This window comes from Podarcis vaucheri (assembly GCF_965113315.1).
Source record: "Podarcis vaucheri genome assembly, chromosome: 9".
Taxonomy (NCBI): Eukaryota; Metazoa; Chordata; class Lepidosauria; order Squamata; family Lacertidae; genus Podarcis; species Podarcis vaucheri.
The window spans coordinates 58,270,614-58,289,511 of NC_138767.1; the positions used below are offsets into that span (position 1 = coordinate 58,270,614).

Genomic DNA, 18,898 nt, shown 5'->3' on the forward strand with positions numbered 1-18,898 from the left:
CAACAGCCGAGGGTCCTGTCATGAAATAGTGCTGCAAGAACTGATAAAAAACACCAAGTTGGTACGTGGTCTTTATGATTTGAGCAAGGGTTTCCAGAATGTGACCCATAGACCACAAGTGGTCCATGAACTTCATTTAGCTGATCTGCAGTGGCAAATCTACAAAGTGACATAGCTTACATGTGTGTGAAGACTCTCAATACTTTTCAAGTGGTTGGGATGGGGTGTTGGTTTCAGATTACAGTGGTACCTTGGGTTACATACGCTTCAGGTAACATACACTTCAGGTTACAGACTCCGCTAACCCAGAAATAGTACCTTGGGTTAAGAACTTTGCTTCAGGATGAGAACAGAAATTGTGCTTTGGCAGCGGGAGGCCCCATTAGCTAAAGTGGTGCTTCAGGTTAAGAACAGTTTCAGGTTAAGAACGGACCTCCGGAACGAATTAAGTACTTAACCCGAAGTACCACTGTACATGGCCTTGTTGCCATGCTGACTGGAACTGGCCCACAGCTATGGGTCAAAGTAGAAACCAAACATTATGTATGTTTAAACACAAAATTGTCACAGTCGTGTAGTATATGTCTGATTTTAGGCAGTCTGATTTTAACAGCAGATGTGACGTGAACTGAACCCTGTCTGCAGCCCATCACCCCAGGTGTATCCTTTTAAATTGCTTTACTCTGTTACACCTTTCCCCTCTTTTTTTTCCTTTGGCAGAGCCACATGCTGGTTTTCGAATAGCTTTCAACATGTTTGATACAGATGGAAATGAGATGGTGGACAAAAAAGAGTTTTTGGTGGTGAGTATGTTATACATTGCCCTTTTACCAGCTTCTTAAGGGTGTGTTTGTTGTATTTATGTATGTCGTAGCAAAAAACTTTTAAGTAAAAGTTGTGAAATTGTAAATCGGAGGGAAATCCCTCTGATTCAAGAGTCAGCAACTAGATTGTCCAAACAGGCCTTTGTATCCCACCCTCAAAGCATGTACACTCTACAACAATTTGTTTCCCAGTTACTCATTGTGACTTTTCCCAGGTGGATACTCCAGCTACAGTATGTGGCCCCACTATGAAAAGGTGGCACTAAGGAATCATTTGGGTAGTTACCTAGCAACCATGTGCATGGTACACTCTTGTGGTTGTGGTGATAAAGCAAACAGCACATGCTTCACGGAGGAGGTGAAGTGTGTGGCGGAGGGGGGAGAGAGTTGGGAAATGTGGGTGAAAAGAGAAACACTTGAGACTGAAAAACAAGCAAGAAGGTAAAAAGAGAGAAATGAAAATGAGAAATTTCTCCTGTTTTTAACAGATTGAATAACATGGTGGGTACCACCTAGTTAAGCTACAATCCATGGTAACAGTTTGGAGATGGAAAGAAGGGGTTGTTGATCATTGCATGCATGGGTATTATAATATCAGTCATTAAGGGAGAAATGACACTGTGCTGTTGTTTCATGAGTTGGTTATGCAGTAGCAATATGATGACAACAAATGAAAACTTTTTTAAAAAATCTCCATGGCAGGTTTGGGTAATCTTTGACCCTCCAGATGTTGTTAGAACTCTCATCCTGTCCATTGCCCATGCTTGCTGAGGCTGGTGGGAGGTTGTAGTTCAGCAACATATGGCGCACTACAGATTCCCTACACCTGTTCTATGGTATAAGCCTTGTGAATTGTGACCAACCTTTCAGAGCAAGAACCACACTACCATCTGTGTTAGAAAATACTTTACTAAAAAAATAATAATAGTAAAGTATGAATGGGCAAAAATCCTTAACATCTATTCTAAAGAAAAACTGAGTGTTTAATATGCCCTCAAGCTGCTATTTTAACATTCATCTGTAATACTAAGAGTTACTGAAAGGCCAGCAGACTCTTAAGTGAGTTCTCATGTAAATAAAACCAGTCTAATTAAGGCAACGGTGCTGCCCTTTATTAGGTCCCATTGCATAAAGAACATGAAACGTGACAAGGAAGAGCTTATAACACCCAGTTTTTCCTGTGTACAACACCACACCAAAAATTATCCAAACCAAGTCATCAAACGCTTTACAGACTTTTTTTTATTTAAAAAATCCTGTTTGCTTATGTCATAGGTTTGAGGTCAGAGAACAGAGGGATTTTGTTCCCTTGATACAAGAGATGTTGTTTTGTCCTTTCTGCTTTCAACAGGCAATCCCATTATTTTGTTTCAGACAATGTTCCTATGAAAAGTGCTCTCAGATTAATTCATGTTCACTGTCGTACGCTTTGGTATCCTGTAGCACTTCTTCTGCACAAAAGGTTCATTTCCAGAAGATCAAATGAGCCTTATTGATGAGTGCAACAAGATCTTCCTCCCCGTATCTGGTGTAGAGGAAATCAAAGCATGAATTGGAGGTTTTAAAAAAGATCTTTCTGCTTTTTCAATTACCAACACTCCCCTTACCATTTCATGATGGATTGACCTTACTTTTTAGTTTACGCCAATCTGAGGTATTTCAAATGTTCAAAAAGAATATATTGTATAGTCTCCTGGGACTGTGCTACTTCAGAATGCAGATGGGGTTTTGCATGTTTGAAGGCTTCCCACATTCTCTGTGCTTGGAAAACTAATATGCCAGGAAGAAGTCTAGGCTAGATCCTTCTCCCTAAGGTAATAGCTTTCTATATGTGGGAAATTTTTGATGAAGGGAACAATCAAACATGAAACCTCATCCTGCATTCTAAAGTTGTAAAATTCCAAGGGGAGCAATATTCTTTTTCTGAGCATTTGAATTGGCTCTATGGCTCATTATCTCTTCATGGAGTCACAATTTGCAATGGAGGCTTGGATTGGATTGGATTGGATTGGATTGGACCAGTGAACCATGCTTTGGTGGGCACATTCAGGTAGCTTTATTATTGGAGATAGGTGCCTATCAGTCCAAGTATGTAAGGAGCTATAGATCATGTTAGTCTAGTTGCCTGCTGATAACAAAATCCACTGCAGAACTTTCAGCTCTGTTTCTGACTACTTGTATCTGTTGCTCAATCTCTCCATTGGTTTTTATGGTGTCTTTCCTACATTCACAATTGCACAGATAGCACACAGCGAGAGTAGGATAAGTTTGTGTCAATTGGGACATACATCACAGCATTGCACTTGCTTCTATCTAGAGATGAAGGTGGGACTCAGGACGAGAAAATATGTATTAAAAACTCCATTATGTTTGTTAAAAATAAGTTTAAATATTAAGGGTACAATCCAACAAAAGTTAGTTGCAGATAAGCCTCACTGCATATAACTTTTGTTAGATAGTGCCTTGAGGTATTAGTGTGTGGAGGCTTTATGTCTGTAAATATCCTAAGACAGAGGAACGACTCTAGGGAATACAATTGGCTTTTTTTTGCAGCTGCAAGACATATTCAGAAAGAAAAATGAAAAGAAAGAAAGAAGAGGGGATGAAGAGAAACGTGCTATGTTGGTAAGTATTGATGAAAGAAACCTGTGGACTTTCTGGTTTTCTTCACTTGATTATTGGAGCTCTATTATCTCAGATACTGCACAGAGAATGTTAAGTTTACAGTAATAATCAGAAGTACATATTTTCTATTATGATGAACATATAGCTTCATTCTCTGAAACTTTAACTGAAAGTGAGACATCTAGAGAGAGGTAGGAGTACTGGTATCCCAATCAAAGAAATGTAAAGTCATTCATAAGAATGGGCAGAACCACTGGGTTCCACTCTGCTAGCTGTGGCAGTGATCAGAATTATTTTAATTCTATTCCACCCCAACTTTTGAATGTTTAATGAAAATCGTTCAGGCTTGCTACACTCGGATCCAGCAAGGGGAAGAGGGGAAAAAACACCAGTCTTTGGATCAGAGACTGCTGGGTGCAGAGGATTCTGATCTAGCAAGTCTTACTGTTCCTACTTTCTCTGCATCTGAGGACACATCTCCTAGGATGTGGGTGGCACTCTGCATCCCTTGACCAAAACCTTCAGATTAGTGAGGGAAAGGTAAAAACACACACCACATCACTAGGTCAGAGTCATTCACATGGGAGGGGAGGGATCTTGCACAGCCCAGGGGCTGCGGTAGACCTTCCTATCTCATAAGCCCACCCCTGAAAAGGCCTACACCGGATTGTGATTACTACTGCCCTGTTTGGAGAAGGCAACTGAGGACGTTGTAGTACAACAATTACAAGTACCCTTTGAATGAGACAGATTGCCTTAACCCATTCCAATCCATTTGCAGAGCCAGTTGTGGGACTTAATCAACCTTGATTGCCCTGATGGATGACTTTTATTGACAGAAGGAAAGGAGGAGGTCAACCCTGTAATCATTACTTGATATCGCAGGGGATTTGATACAATTAACCATAGTATCCTCGTGAACTGACTTTGTGAGATGGGCATTGTGAACACTGTTTTACAGTGGTTCTGGGCCAATCTCCAAGGTCAGTTTCAGAGAATAGCATTGAGAATATATTTTAGACACCTGTCAGTTGTGCTTGTCCACAATGATATTCAACATCTATATGGAGCCATTAGGAGATTGGGGGCAAGGTTTCAACAGTATACTGATGATACCCAGCTGTATATCTCTATAACATCTGTATCAGGAGAGGCTGTTCAAGCCCTAGGCCTGGGGGTGGGCTGATGGTGGACCAACTGACCCTGAATCCTGGCAAAGCGTAGGTGCTGTGGCAAGCAGCTCTTGAGTCTGGGTAATTGGTCAGTTTCCTGCTTTGAATGGGGCCCTGCTTTCTCTGAAGGAGCAGGTTCATAGTCTGGGGCTGCTCCTGGATCCATCTTTGTCACTAGAGGCCCAGGTGACCCCAGTAGCTAGGAGTGCCTTTTTCCAGCTTCAGCTGCTAAGACAGCTACAGCTGTTTCTGGACCAGGATTGCCTGACAGCTGTTGTTTATATGCTATAGGGATGTGGGTGGCGCTGTGGTCTAAACCACTGAGTCTCTTGGGCTTGCCGATCGGAAGGTCAGCGGTTCAAATCCATGTGACGGGGTGAGCTCCCGTTGCTCTGTCCCAGTCATGCTGGCCACATGACCCAGAAAGCTGTACAAAGATATGCTGGTAACCTGTAGATTGGACCTCTACAAAGCACTTTATGTGGCCTGTCCTTGAGGTGCAAAATGTGGCTAGTGCAAAATGTGGCTGCTCAGCTGCTCCTGGGGCAGGCTATCACCTGCTCCTGAAATAATTGTACAGACTAGCAATTAGCGATGGAGCTGTTTTCAAGGTGCTGGTACCTTGAAAAGCTCTATACAGCTTGTGGCCAGGATACTTAAAATATCATCTCATCCCTTACACACCCAACTGATCACTGTACCCTGCAGAAAAGGACAGCCTGCAGATACCATCTTATCAGGAGGTCCATTCCACATCATGTCAGAAGCAGGCCTTTAGTGTAGCGGTACCTATCATTGGAACTCCGTTCCATTACATTTCAGACAAGTGCCACTGTTGTTTTCTTTTCGGCACCTGTTGAAGACTTTTAACAAGTAGAGTTTTTTTAAATCCCCATCAGTCTGTGAATTTATTTGAAATTGTTATTATATATGTAATTGTTTCGTATATGGTTTTCATTTTATTTTGAAATTGCTTCAAGATACTTCATAGGCAGCAATTCATAAGGGGGGGGGGATAAGGTGCTTGAAGAGGAGGCAAAAATGATGTCTTCCCTCGTTCTGGTTTGTTATTTCTAGAGCAGCTGCAGAACCAGCCAAAAAGTGGTTCCTACAGAAAACTGGGCTTACTACAGCAATGTTTCTGCCCTGTTGGAATCCTGGTTTCTGTTGGAATTCTGTTGTGGGTGGAACTCTGTTCAGTCGTTCATTTTTGATAATCCTATTGCTGTGGTGACAATAGTTTGTTTTGATGACCTGCTTTTTAAAAATCTTAAGAACATTTTAATTTAAAAAATATTGTTGAACTTGTTTAATTTTAAACAAAGACTTATCTTTAAGTAAAACTGTATTTCATAACAAGTACAATGGAAGTTGTTATGCCCTAACCTACTGTTATCTTTTCTTTTTATCCTGGCTTCATTTTGAAATGCAACTCTTCGTTTCACTCTTCTTTACTATATCAGCATCTCCAGCTTTATGGATACCACAGTTCTACTAATGCTGTATGTACTCTAAATGTATTATACTTCTGAAGTATTAAATCTATGTGAAAGCAGCATTCACTACAAGAAATGATGCACAGCGTTAAATTAAAACCAAAATGTTCAGAGTTGATAAGAAACTGTTTTAAGGTTGCCTGGGGGGAAGCCTTAGGTAAGAGGAGAGGATGCAGCTGTGACTTTTTACCAGCACCCTCACCAAGAGGACTCCAGTTTTACTCTATAGCTGATTTGGAAGGAGGATCAATGAAGGGGTTGGTGGAGGAAGCTGGTAGAAGGTGTAACAGTTATTTGTTATTTCACTGCTGCAGAACTTTTAGAGGGGTGGGCAGGATCTTTCATTTGTAAGCTGAGTCAGTTTCATACTGAAGAAATACTTGGCCATTTTTTTATATATAGCATATAAGCAAAGTAGAAGCACGAGGGATCACTGCCTCAATAGGTTCTTCATTTTTCAAATCCCCGGTAGATCAGACTCTGACTGTTCACCAAATGCAAGCTTTAATCCTCACACTAGATAATAGATTTTCCTGTTTTTGTTGAGCTCACCATACCATTTAGGGTAGATGAGGTTATTTTGATAGGATTTTAGTACTAGGGGCAGGAGTCAACTAATGGAAGCCCTGTGCAAGGGCTTCTGCAACAGGGATTTTCCCTTTCCTCCCTTTTACATTCCCTGAAATTGGTTCTGGAGGGGTTGGGAGCCTTTTAGCAGCAGCATGCAGGGAAAAAGGAGGAACCGTTCTGCCTGACGTTTGATTAAGTTACAAGAAAAAATACAGGAACTTGCTTCTGTCCTCCCCCCGCCCCCCTTTTCTTTCATATTGTGAGTTACTTCTCTGGTGCATGGCCTGGTGTATGTATTTCGCATGCACTGCATGTGCCTCATGACTGGCTGAACTGAAAATGTCACAGCTGATGACTTTAGTATAATCTTTTATGGAGATGAAGCATGTATAATGTAAAAATACTAACATCCTTGGTATTGAATACAGCAGATAACATCAAGTATCAAGCTAGTTAGCTAGTATTTTTACAGTATATGCACACATGCACACACATACATTTCCTCTCACAGAATTATTCCTGGGTTGGACTTTTCTAGCAAATACATTTTAGGAATGGTACCCCAGAATTGGATACCGTTTTACTTGTTTCACTGTTCAGACAATATAATATATTTGCCTGAGAATCCCATGATAAGGATTATGGCAATGCGTATTTGTCTCGCAATTACCTCCATTAGTCCATGAGTTCTAGGCACTGGCCTGAGAAGTTTTTCTTTTGTCCAGTCACTTACTCAGCCCCAAGTTGAAATGGAAAGATACTGTACTACCATTTTGTTGTGAAGCCTTTCTTGACTCTGCTAAACAGATTTTATTTGAAAAAAGTGCATTGATCACAACTATAGGTCACAACTATAGAACTATTTATGTCATGGATAAGACTTATTGTGAAGGTTCTCATCTGTAGAATTTTAGGTTTAACATGTAAATGATGCAAAATTAAATATGTGCATGCTTATGAAGCAATCCACATACCATTGAAGCTAATGAGAAAGGTATTTGCATGTACTATATAAATTAAGATTGGCAATCATAGCTACATGAAAATATATATTAATTTTGTTTCTAATGTATTGATGCAGACTTTTCTCTACTGCTGGAATTAGCCATGAAGTTAAATGCAGTGTAACTTGGTAAAGCTAAAGCTAAAGAATACTATTTTAAAAAACAAAAACAAAAATTCTTGTGACACTTTAAAGGCTAACAGATTTATTCACAAAAGTTCACAAAGTTTTTAACCATAATTTGTTACTCTCTAAAGTGCCACAACGATCTTGGTTGTTTTTGCTGCCATAGACTAACATGGCTGCTCCTCTAGAAACCTCCCCCCCCCCAGTCTTTCTTCACACTTGTTTATTCCCTGAAATCTAAGTTTGAAAAATGATTAATATCTAGGTTTAGCTGCCAGCACATGGCTGTATAGATGGATGTCCAGGGTCCTGTCACTCCTGGGTTCACAAGATTCTCATCTTTTGAGGTTGATTCAGTATCTTCCCCTCAACCCCTAAAAGAAGAATCTTGGTTCTGCCATATCTGCTGCAGCACCTGAAAGATTTGGAAGAGAAGAAGAGAGCTCAAGATAGTTTTGTGGAAAGTGCTTACACCTTCATTTGCCACTTTGGCATTACCTAAAAGTTGTATGAGTGCAGTGACAAATGGTTTTTCCTGTCTCAGCATATGAATGATGCCTCTGAGCATTGAGTCAGCATTAAGAGCACTTCTCCTTGTACCCAACTCTGTCATACCAGTCAACATGGAAGGAGTGAGACATTAGAGGATCTGATATTCGCCCCCACATATTAAATGCCTTGACAGCCTGCTACATGCATCTGCTTATCCCTTGAACCAAAGGCCATCAGGGAACTGCTCATCATCCTTTTGTAGTTGAGGGACGCATAACCCCCTTCCTCTGTAGTCAACATAACTCTTCCCCAGGACACCCTCCGTCAGGAATAGCACAACTGCTACTATCTGCCATGGATGTTCATTATTAGGTGTGGGATGGACGCAACAATTTGGACGTGGCTTCCCAACCATTTCTGCATTCTGCTGCTTACATATATACTACGCTACAGGGTGATTCATAATAAAGTATACAGTTTCAATGCACTATAAAAAAAAGAATGTAATATATCTTATGTTACTTGTAACAGAACTGTAGGGGAATGTTTAAAGGGTTTTTTTATAAACAGTCACAGATGTTCTATGTGTGCACCCTTTGTCACATGACACACATCAAACCGGTAATCCATTTCTGCCCAAATGTGACTCACCCTACACATTGATTTTCCCAGGCTTCGTTGAATGGTGGTGCAAACACTATTGATGACTTCTTCCGATACCACAGTCATCCAGGACTTCTAAGTTTGCACAAACAGCCCGTAGTTTCAAAATATTTTATTCCAGTCATAGATACATTTTCTGCTTGGAGGTTTTTTTCTGAATCTCAGAAAATGCCATCGCACAACAGTTACAGATCATGTTTTGCTCAATTCAAGAACACAAAAAGGCCTTCTGCACTGTACACACAGCCATTTTGCCTGACTAGTCACATGACACATGCGTTATCGCATATGTCACTCCCCTTAGTAGCAGAACACAAACTTTATGAGTACATCTACCTCACGGTTCACAGTTGTGGTCCATGTTGTCACCTGTTACTCTCTTACAGCATCTGGAAACTCTCTACTTCATTATGAATCACCCTGTATATTTAATGTAAATGGTCTTAGGTACAAACATTAGCAGCATAATCACAAGTCACCTTGAACTGCTTCTCTGTGTCTACTTCTGAATTTTGCTATGGAATCTGACAGAACCACTACAAGAAAACAGAATATTATGTTAAATAGATTGTATGACCAAGCAGCTCTTGGGTTCTGGTGAGCCCCTACTTCCCAACAGAGGATAGTTTTTACTGGCAAGTTCAGATTGCACCACTGTAATGTGTCCTGTAGTTCATTCCATCAGTATCGCTGGTGTCACAGGAACCTGTTGCCCATCAAGCAACCATAGTCACCAGGAAATCAGGCTTAAGTAGATGTCAACACCTGGTGCTGTGTGCTTCTAAGAGCTGCCTCCATGGACTCACAGGACAGTCTCCAGTGAGACCTATCTTCACCGTCACCTGAGCAATCCTACTCAAGACAGGAAATCCCAGAAAAAGGTGGATTTTACAGTAATGTCATCCATCAGTATCTCCCACTGACAGCTGTCTCCATGGAGGTGATACACACCTGCTGTTGAAGTAACCCAGCTAAAGTGAGGGATTTCCCACCTTGAAATATTCGTATTGTAGCAGCTGCTGAGAACTATCTCCATGGAGACAGCTCTCAAAGGGACCCAACAGCAAACACAGAGACATGCAAGGAATGTGAGTACAAGCAAAGTGTAGGATGGAAAATCTTCCCTTCTACCCTGATCCTTCTGCCTACTGTGAATTATTTCACTTCCTTGTTTATAGTATGTGTTTCTCACCTTTCTAGATACGCTACCCCATCTTGTCACTATAACATTTAAGGATGCTGCATTTATGGGTATAAGCCACATCCATTCACATCAGGGGAAGACTGAGGTGTGATTGATAGTGTTTTCAAATGACAGCTATGATGGCCCTTGGAAGGAAAAAAAAAGATACCAAATCTTTAATGGTGTGGTTTCCTACTGCATGTCCTCTGCATTTTGAACCATAGGAAAGGAGGAAGAAAGAGATGCTGTAGTACAGCACCATGGCCAATACCCTCACCTGAATATAACGAGAAACATTTTTTAGAAACCAACCGAACCACAAGCACAAAATTGTTTTGTATAGAGAAAGACCCCTTCATTAACTACTTAAAGATGGTCAGGACTGGCAGCTGTGATAGCAGCAAACATGGACACCCACCCCACACACCTCTTGCTGTTATCTCATGAAGCATCTATGAGCTGAGTACTGGACTTGTCTTGGAAATACCTGGTATGCTCCTAGTTTTTTGTTTCAGGTGTCTGTCTACCACACTCCCATTTCTTCAGCCTCTCAAAAAATAACTCCAGGATTTCAGCACAAAGCTTCATACAATATTGCTTGAAAGTTTGGAGTCCCAGCACTACTTTTCTAAGCACACGTTTTTGGAATTTTAGTTAAAATTGATGGTACTTATTTCTGACTGTACTTATGGATCAGAATGTCAGCTGAATAATTTTGGTACTTTTCAGAAGGATGACATAGTATACAAACATGCACGTTGTAAGCTTCACTCTGTGTCATCTGACATGTCACTACAGAAAACCCAACATGAGAACATTATTTCTTCACATATAATTAAAGATAGCTTTCTTGCCTGAAGAAAAATATCTAAAGTAGCTAGAAATATTTATATGATATATAGAGAGGGTGTTCTTTTTATCTTTTCATATATGTTGGCTACTGATCAAAACTCCAAGCATAATCCAGCCTAATTAAATGTCACTAAATTCTTCTGATTTCAGTAGGAGATAGTTAAGCGTGTGCTTAAGTATTTCCCATTGAAATAAATAGAACTTAAAATTCTTAATTGGGTGGGATCTTCCCCATACTTCTTTTTAATCTAGTAAGAGTAATACTTCACAAACTTGCTCCAATTAAGAGAGAGTTCATAGGCTCCAATTAGGAGAAAGTTCAGTGAGACAAATTAGTCATGACTGAAAGCCCATTTACTTCAATGGAGAACCATGACTAACTTTTTCTGGAATGGACCCACATTTCCCCCCTAAAATAGAATGAAAAAAGTCTAAGTTTCTATTGGCACATGAAAAAGAAGAAAACTTGTCACATGAAAATCATTCTTTTTTAAAATGTGTACAAAACTATGTTTTGATCCCATGTGCAAAGCTATATCGTAATATTTTTTTAAAGATGGCAATATCAACCTAATAAGATTGCATCATCATGAATAAGAAAGTGATTATCAGGGACTCTGCTGCTTTTAAAAGGGCAATGTATTATGCGTTATACAGTATTTTTCTTTGTGTAGGAAAAATGGAGAAGGTGATCACATAGAGCTTTCTCTTTTTGAAGATTAGTTAGCAAAGATGTAAAAGTGTATAAGCTGCTCTTGATTTTTATTACTTTATTACCCCTTCCCACCAAACCTATGCATCTTGAAAATTTTGCAGGTGCTAAAAACAGAAGGAGAGGACCTGGTTCCAAGAAGCTATTGGGATACTCTGAGACGTAGCACAAGCCAGGCACTCTTTTCAGACCTTGCAGAGGTATAACAAAACCTCTGTATGGTCCATGAGCTGTTCTTCAGTTTTCTTTTTCTTTTGCATATTCCATTTTATTGTGTATATTCTAAATATTTTAAACTTTTTAATTACCCCTCCTTGCTTTAGGGTTGTTGTTTTTGTTTTTCCCATGGTTTTTGTTTGGTATTTACATTTGTTATATTTGTTGCATAAGAAAAACATGCATTTGACACATACTTTAAACTGCCATATTTCTTGTTTACTAACAGTGAAATAATTGGTTTTATTTCATTCTTGGAATATTGGATATCTTTTTATTTTATTGTATTATATTGTATTTTGAAAAGATACTTCACAGTTATAAGTATGCCTATCTTAAGAACTAGTCTTTTACATTTGAAAGGTATAGATAGGTTCAGTGCTTTCCATTTAATGGACCATATGATGATAAAAAAGGGACGCGGGTGGCGCTGTGGGCTAAAGCCTCAGCGCCTAGGGCTTGCCGATCGAAAGGTCGGCGGTTCGAATCCCTGCGGCGGGGTGCGCTCCCGCTGCTCGGTCCCAGCGCCTGCCAACCTAGCAGTTCGAAAGCACCCCCGGGGGCAAGTAGATAAATAGGTACCGCTTACCAGCGGGAAGGTAAACGGCGTTCCGTGTGCGGCTCTGGCTCGCCAGAGCAGCGTTGTCACGCTGGCCACGTGACCCGGAAGTGTCTCCGGACAGCGCTGGCCCCCGGCCAATAAATGTGAGATGGGCGCACAAACCCCAGAGTCTGTCAAGACTGGCCCGTTCGGGCAGGGGTACCTTTACCTTTACCTTTATGATGATAAACATTTATGTTTCATAAAAGCATAAGTGGGCAACCTTTCTCTATTGAAGGGTACATTCCCTTGGAATAAATCTGTCAGAGTCACATGCTGGTTGTATATGGGGCCAGAAACAAAAGTGTTATAAATTAGCTAACTTAGAATGCTGCTCCTTACATAGCAAAAGTGGGATGAAATTATAAAAACCCAGGAAAAATACAGAGGAAGCCAACTGGAAGCAGAAAACACTGTAAGGATGGAATGGGACAGCATCATAAAAAATTGAGGGACAACATAAAATGCAACTGGGAGCTGCTTGTTGGCTACCTGTGGATTAAAGGAACAGCTCTGCCTGGTAACAACCATTGTAATTTGGAATAGCTTCCATTTAGGATTATTTGGGCACTGCTAATTTTAGTAGATATGAAGTTGGGAATAGGCATGGGCAATTGTTCATACTGTTGCATGAGGGGTTGTGCCTGCCAAGATTCCATTTTCTACATTATCTATTGAAGGCACAGAATCCCCACTGCAAGTTGAAAATTCATCTGACATTAGCTCTGTGTCTTACTCGCTGATGGGTTTAAGCCCCGTTTGGTGCATCTACAGACCTCCCAGCTAGACGAAAGGCAATTTTCATATTTATGTGAGACTGACAAGGAAGACATTTGAGGAAGAGGAGACATTTAGACTTCTTTCAATGAAAGGAATGAATGCATTAATAAACACTGACTTGAGGCTATGGGAATTGAAGAGGAAAAGCATTTTATTTGGGAAGTCAGAATTAAAGGGTTTCATACAGTATGTGCATAGACCCTGACAGAGTACTGCTGCCTAGAATAAAGAATTTTCTGGTCTTTGTATATCCACCCTAGGATATAGTTCATACACAACAAATTATCCTCCATTTTAAGCCCTTTTATAACCATTTTTTCTTTCTCATCCACTAATTCATATAATTATTTTCATGTAGATATAGGTGGTTTACTTGTAGAGTATTGAGTATAATGATGAATATATAAAATTCATAGAAATTGTAATTGTTTTACCATGTAAGCAATTCCCTTGGTCACCTGGGATGACCTAGAGAATACAAGTCCTGGGGTGCATCTGTCATGTGCTTGTAAATTGAATTTGCACCATTTCAGGACCAACTGTACTCAGAGGGTTTGGAAGCTATTGATATAATGGTCACCTGTCAGTGTCATTTGTATGAATCAAGTGTAGCCTTGCTGCAAGGTCTTTGGGAGCTGATTATTTGAGCTGGTACTGTAGGTCAAGCTTGCATTTTCAGAAGGGCAGTATTTTGATAAATAAGCAATAAAAAATAGATGCAACGGTTAATAATGCTGTCCAGAAATAGAAAAGAAAATACACAATCCTTCATACTGCTTAAATATATCTGGTTTGTGTACTAGATGAATCTGAAAGTCAACTAGTCAGGTCTCATATTGAGGACCTGCTACTCCTATTAGATTACAATTTCAGAAGCTGCAGGTTAAAAATATCTCAATGTGTGAATATGTATTCTTAACTATAGAACTGTTTCTTATAATTCCACTCTTCCTCTGTTCACACTTGAGGTTTTTCCTCATAGGAAGTAGAATCTTTGACATTTTTTGCATGAACAGATTTTTGCATAGAAATGACATCACTGTCAAAAAATCAAAACAAACAAAAAACCACAGGCTCCTGAGGTAGGACTGCCTTATTATTTTCTCCAACAAAATATTCCCTTCACTTTTTTGACATTAACAAAGCTATGGATGAGAAATACGTCTGCAATGATGGTTGCCTTTCCATCATCATAATCATTTTTAAAATGTGCCAACTTATTTTCACTATATTATTTCACTATTCTGATTAATTTCACCCAGGTCCCTGGTTTTATTTAACACATTTGATCATACCATATCACTTTTTAAGTTTGGTAGGCTAAAATGTAATGTAAAATATTGTGTGGGGAAGTATGCCCTGACTAACGTTACTAACTGATCTTGCAAATAGTTTTAATATGTATTTGATGCATGGATGCATTTAATCTTGAAGCAATCCTTTTAAAACAAAGTGCACTGGTAAAATTCTGTGGATTTTATTTTTGTTACTAAAGCTATTGCAACACTAAGCAATTAATATACTTAATATGTTTTTAAGCGTGCAGATGACATCACTGGTGTACTATCCGATACTACATTGCTGATACACTTTTTTGGTAAGAAAGGAAAGGCTGAGCTTAACTTTGAAGATTTTTATAGGTGAGCCTTACTTTTAATACTTTTCATATGTACAAATCCTGTTTTATATGTCATATTAGAAATCATACATGCCAATAATATTGTCTGTATCCTTAAATATTTTTAGAAGGTACTTTTTGGTTTTTTTAAAAAAACCTTTGGAGTCTATGGCTTCCATAGCCTAGAACCTGACAAGAGCCCCCAAAGGCCTATCTTATCCAGCATCGTATTTTCAAAGTGACTAAGCAGATGCCTATAGGGCAACTAAAAACAACTTTTTGTTACCTTTAGTTTTCTGCATAGCATTCTGTAGTACTTAGAAATACATTAGTACCCCATTTAGAAGATCAAAATATGAAAATATGATGTATCTTATTTTCTGTAGTGAATATGAATCAGTTCTGCAGCCACTGGTAAATCCTGATTTTTTGGCTTATATCTATTTTGTATTTTTTGGTCTGAATGATCCAGTAGTTCCATTGCATTAGAGCCTTTGTTTATGCACGGAATTCCATGTTGAGAATTATCTTTACTGGATCTCTATAGAGCTTTGCAATTGGTCACAAATTTTATACATAGATGACAGGTGAGAAGCCACCTTTACAGATAATCAGTCTCCATCTGTACTTCTGTGCCTTTTAGAAATAGTGTAACTTTCTGAACTTAAAAGGAACAGCACCTCTTTGCCTCTCTGACATTGAAATCTGTGGTACAGTAGTGAAAACCTGTCCCACACCCACCCACAGCCCCAGCCAGTAAGACCATTAGTCAGGAATTACATGAGTTGTAGTCTAGAGGGCTACAGGTTCCCCACCTCAATTGTAGAGAAATATGTTTCTTCTACTTTCCCCATAATTACTCCAATGTGCTATAAGGTCTGATAGGGAAAATTCTTCTTATAAAAGGGCTTCACTATTGGCTTTAGTAACATGGACAGTTCTGTAAATGCTTCTTTGTTATCCTGCCTGTTCACACAGCAGCTCCATGTGCACTTGCAGAGCTGTGGATTAGCTCTGATGAGATGGCTTAAACCCTTTGCACATTTAGGTAGCTTAAAACACACTGAAACCAGTGTGAGTTAAGCTGCAATCCTATATACTTACCTAATAGTAAGACCCTTTTAAAATAATGGGTCTGCATTTTAAATAGACATATATAGAGTGCAATACTAAACCATGTAACTTTGGTAGCTTGCAGCCCTTGGCATTAAAATATCTTTCTATTGTCATTGCATCACATTTTAGCCCCACAAATTTCACCTCTATATTTTTCACAATATTTTTGTGTGCGCAGAAATGATCTGCCAATGATAAATTTCCTTTACTAGGTCAAACCAAGAAGTCCATCAGCTGTTAATGAAAATGCAAGTTTATTAATTTTGCATGAGTTGGAATGTTTGAAATATTAGGGGGTGGGATTTTACATATGGAGTTATAAGATTTATTAAATCAATATCTCTTATAATTCAGGTTTATGGATAATCTCCAAACTGAAGTTCTTGAAATAGAATTTCTTTCATACTCTAATGGAATGACTACCATCAGTGAGGAAGACTTTGCTCATATACTTTTAAGATATACAAATGTGGAAAATACATCAAGCTATCTGGAAAACGTACGCTGCAGCATGCCAGAAGAGCAAGTAAGCTTTCAGCAAAGACCCAAACATCTGTGTGCGCACACACACACACACACAAAAAAAAAAAAAAAAAAATCATAGCCTGATTGAAAACACAGTTACCTGAAAATGTCAATCACTTCCAGTTACATGTGCTGAAATGTGATACCTGCTATTGAGCAGGTGGGATTTGTGGGAAGGAAGGGTGGGTTGGAATAGGCCAAATAGTTTTGGAGAACGAAAAATGGGCAGGTCCTGTTAACCACTTAGGTTTCATTCATTTTCAGTGAGTTTTTGGACATGGACATTCTGGGTTCATTTTGCATCTGAATGGTGCCTGGGCACATAGGCAGGAATGAGTAATATTTTACACAACACCTTTCACTGGCTTTTGATATTATCTCAGAATCGCTAATTATAACAGAATTCTTCTATATTCTATTTGTAGTCCAGTTCTTTGAGTGCCATTGCTCATGTAAACCATACATCAACAGCTACACACAAGAGGGAGGTATCAGCAGTTTCAGGGGAACCCTAAGGCAGTGTTTCCCAACCACTGTTCCGCGGCACACTAGTGTGCCGCGAGATGTTGCCTGGTGTGCCGCGGGAAAAATTAAAAAATTTGAAAGATTTTTTTTTTAAGTCAAATTTTCGATTGGGGCGCCGTCACTAGATGACCCCTGGGATTCCCTCCCTCCCTCCCGCTCTGCGCCTCCCTCCTCCTCCTCCTCCTCCGGGGAGGCCCTTCCTGGCTCTCGGCCAAGGCTTGGCGGCTGCCACTCACTCGCTCGCCCACCCGTCCCTCCATCCCTGCACCCGGCCTCTCCCCCTCCGTCCCCGGCGCGGGGGCTGCCGGGATCCGTAGTCCCCTCACCCTTGGGCTCCGCGCCCGCGCGGGGTGCGCGAACTACGTTTCCCAGCGTGGCCTGGCGGGCTGGGCGTTTTGTTTGAAGCGCTCTTCTCCCGGCCATGGAATGAGCGCAGCGGCGACGGCCGGGCGGGCAGGGGCTCTTCCGCGCAGACCCTGCGCAGCCTGCCTGCGCCCCCGCGGAGATCGGGCGGCAGGATGGAGCCCGGGGATCGAGGCGGAGCGGCGGAGGCGGAGGCTGCCCCCCAGGTAGGGCTGCGTCGGGGGGGGTTGTTTTTGCAATGCTGCATCCGCGCCGGAGGGGACGCATCGGACCGGGAGAGACCCCTTGGCGGGCGTGTAAGGCAATGCATGCGTGCAGGCGTTGCATGGAGTGCAGTGCAATGCAATGGCAACGCGGCGCCCTGCATGCATGCATGCAACTTCCACCGGCGCTCCGGACTTGGCAGGTGAGGGGGGTCCCCAGTGGGCGGCAGAGAGAGCCGGGAGGGTGAAGGGGAGCCGGGGGGAGCAGCGCTGCTCCCCGAGCCGAGCCCGGGGGGAAACTTCGGCGTCGTTGCGCCAGGTGTTGGAAGCGGAGGCTGGCGGGGGCCCCTCACCTGCAAAACCTGGTCGCCTCTCATATATTTCGTGCATTGCATTCATCGCCCGCTTTCTCCTCCAAGGAGCTCCCGGGGGCGCGCGTGGTTCTCCCCGTGTTATCCCCGCAACAACAGCCCTGCGAGGTGGGTCAGGCGAGTGGCCCAAGGGAGCACCCAGGGATTGTCCTGGCCAGGTGGGGTGATTTGAACCCTGCTCTCTGCCCGGTCTTCGTCCTCATTTAGCCCCCACATGTGCATGACTGTGCATGACTGAGGTTTCCCCCCCCCCTCGTCTTGGCTATGGTGTGAGTCTGTGCTGTTAATTAATGGGGTTCTGCCTTCGGAGAAGATGAGCCAGCCCTCAAGGAGGTGATTATGTAATTTGCTAGCAATTCATGTCCCTCCCGGCGTGACGCTGCGCGCTGACGTCACGGGGCTGTAATGGTGGTGTGCCTCGAGATTTTTTTCATGAAACAAGTGTGCCTTTGCCCAAAAAAGGTTGGGAAACACTGCCCTAAGGAGTAAACCCTTAAAACAGCCCAATGAGGATTAAGCATGCACAGTGCCCAGGGAATGCTGACTGACTGAGAGGGAAAGAAACTGCAAATCAGATGGAAAGGAGAATGGAAATGAGTAACTGAAAGATAAATACAAAGCAAGATGCACAGAGATATAAAAATGGTAGGAAGACTAATTTCCTTGTCTGGACAGGTCATTTCCTGGTTCATATAGATACAGATCCTCCAACTGTCCCTATTTCCCAGGGACAGTCCCAGATTTACAGAAGCTATCCTGGTTTCTGATTTGATCCCAGAATGTCCTATTTTTCCTTGGTACATCCCTATTTTCATTGGAGAAATGTTGGAGAGTATGCAGTTATGCAACCCCCAAGTCAATG

At 41.2% G+C, this 18,898-nt stretch overlaps 1 protein-coding gene and 1 long non-coding RNA gene across 4 annotated transcripts in view; both read left to right on the plus strand.

The window, feature by feature from the left end:
• MICU3 (mitochondrial calcium uptake family member 3) overlaps positions 1 to 18,898 on the plus strand; it is a 43,728-nt gene that overhangs the window by 18,719 nt on the left and 6,111 nt on the right. For all 3 annotated transcript variants that reach the window (XM_082238220.1, XM_082238219.1, XM_082238221.1), the window contains exons 6-11: positions 721 to 803; positions 3,378 to 3,449; positions 6,085 to 6,123; positions 11,823 to 11,918; positions 14,855 to 14,955; positions 16,404 to 16,575. In XM_082238220.1, the coding sequence (XP_082094346.1) occupies positions 721 to 803; positions 3,378 to 3,449; positions 6,085 to 6,123; positions 11,823 to 11,918; positions 14,855 to 14,955; positions 16,404 to 16,575 (563 nt within the window). The remainder of the gene's footprint in view (positions 1 to 720; positions 804 to 3,377; positions 3,450 to 6,084; positions 6,124 to 11,822; positions 11,919 to 14,854; positions 14,956 to 16,403; positions 16,576 to 18,898) is intronic.
• On the plus strand, positions 6,133 to 8,869 carry LOC309540972. Its single transcript, XR_014223592.1, has 2 exons — positions 6,133 to 6,413; positions 6,453 to 8,869. It is a non-coding gene; the product is annotated as an uncharacterized lncRNA (long non-coding RNA).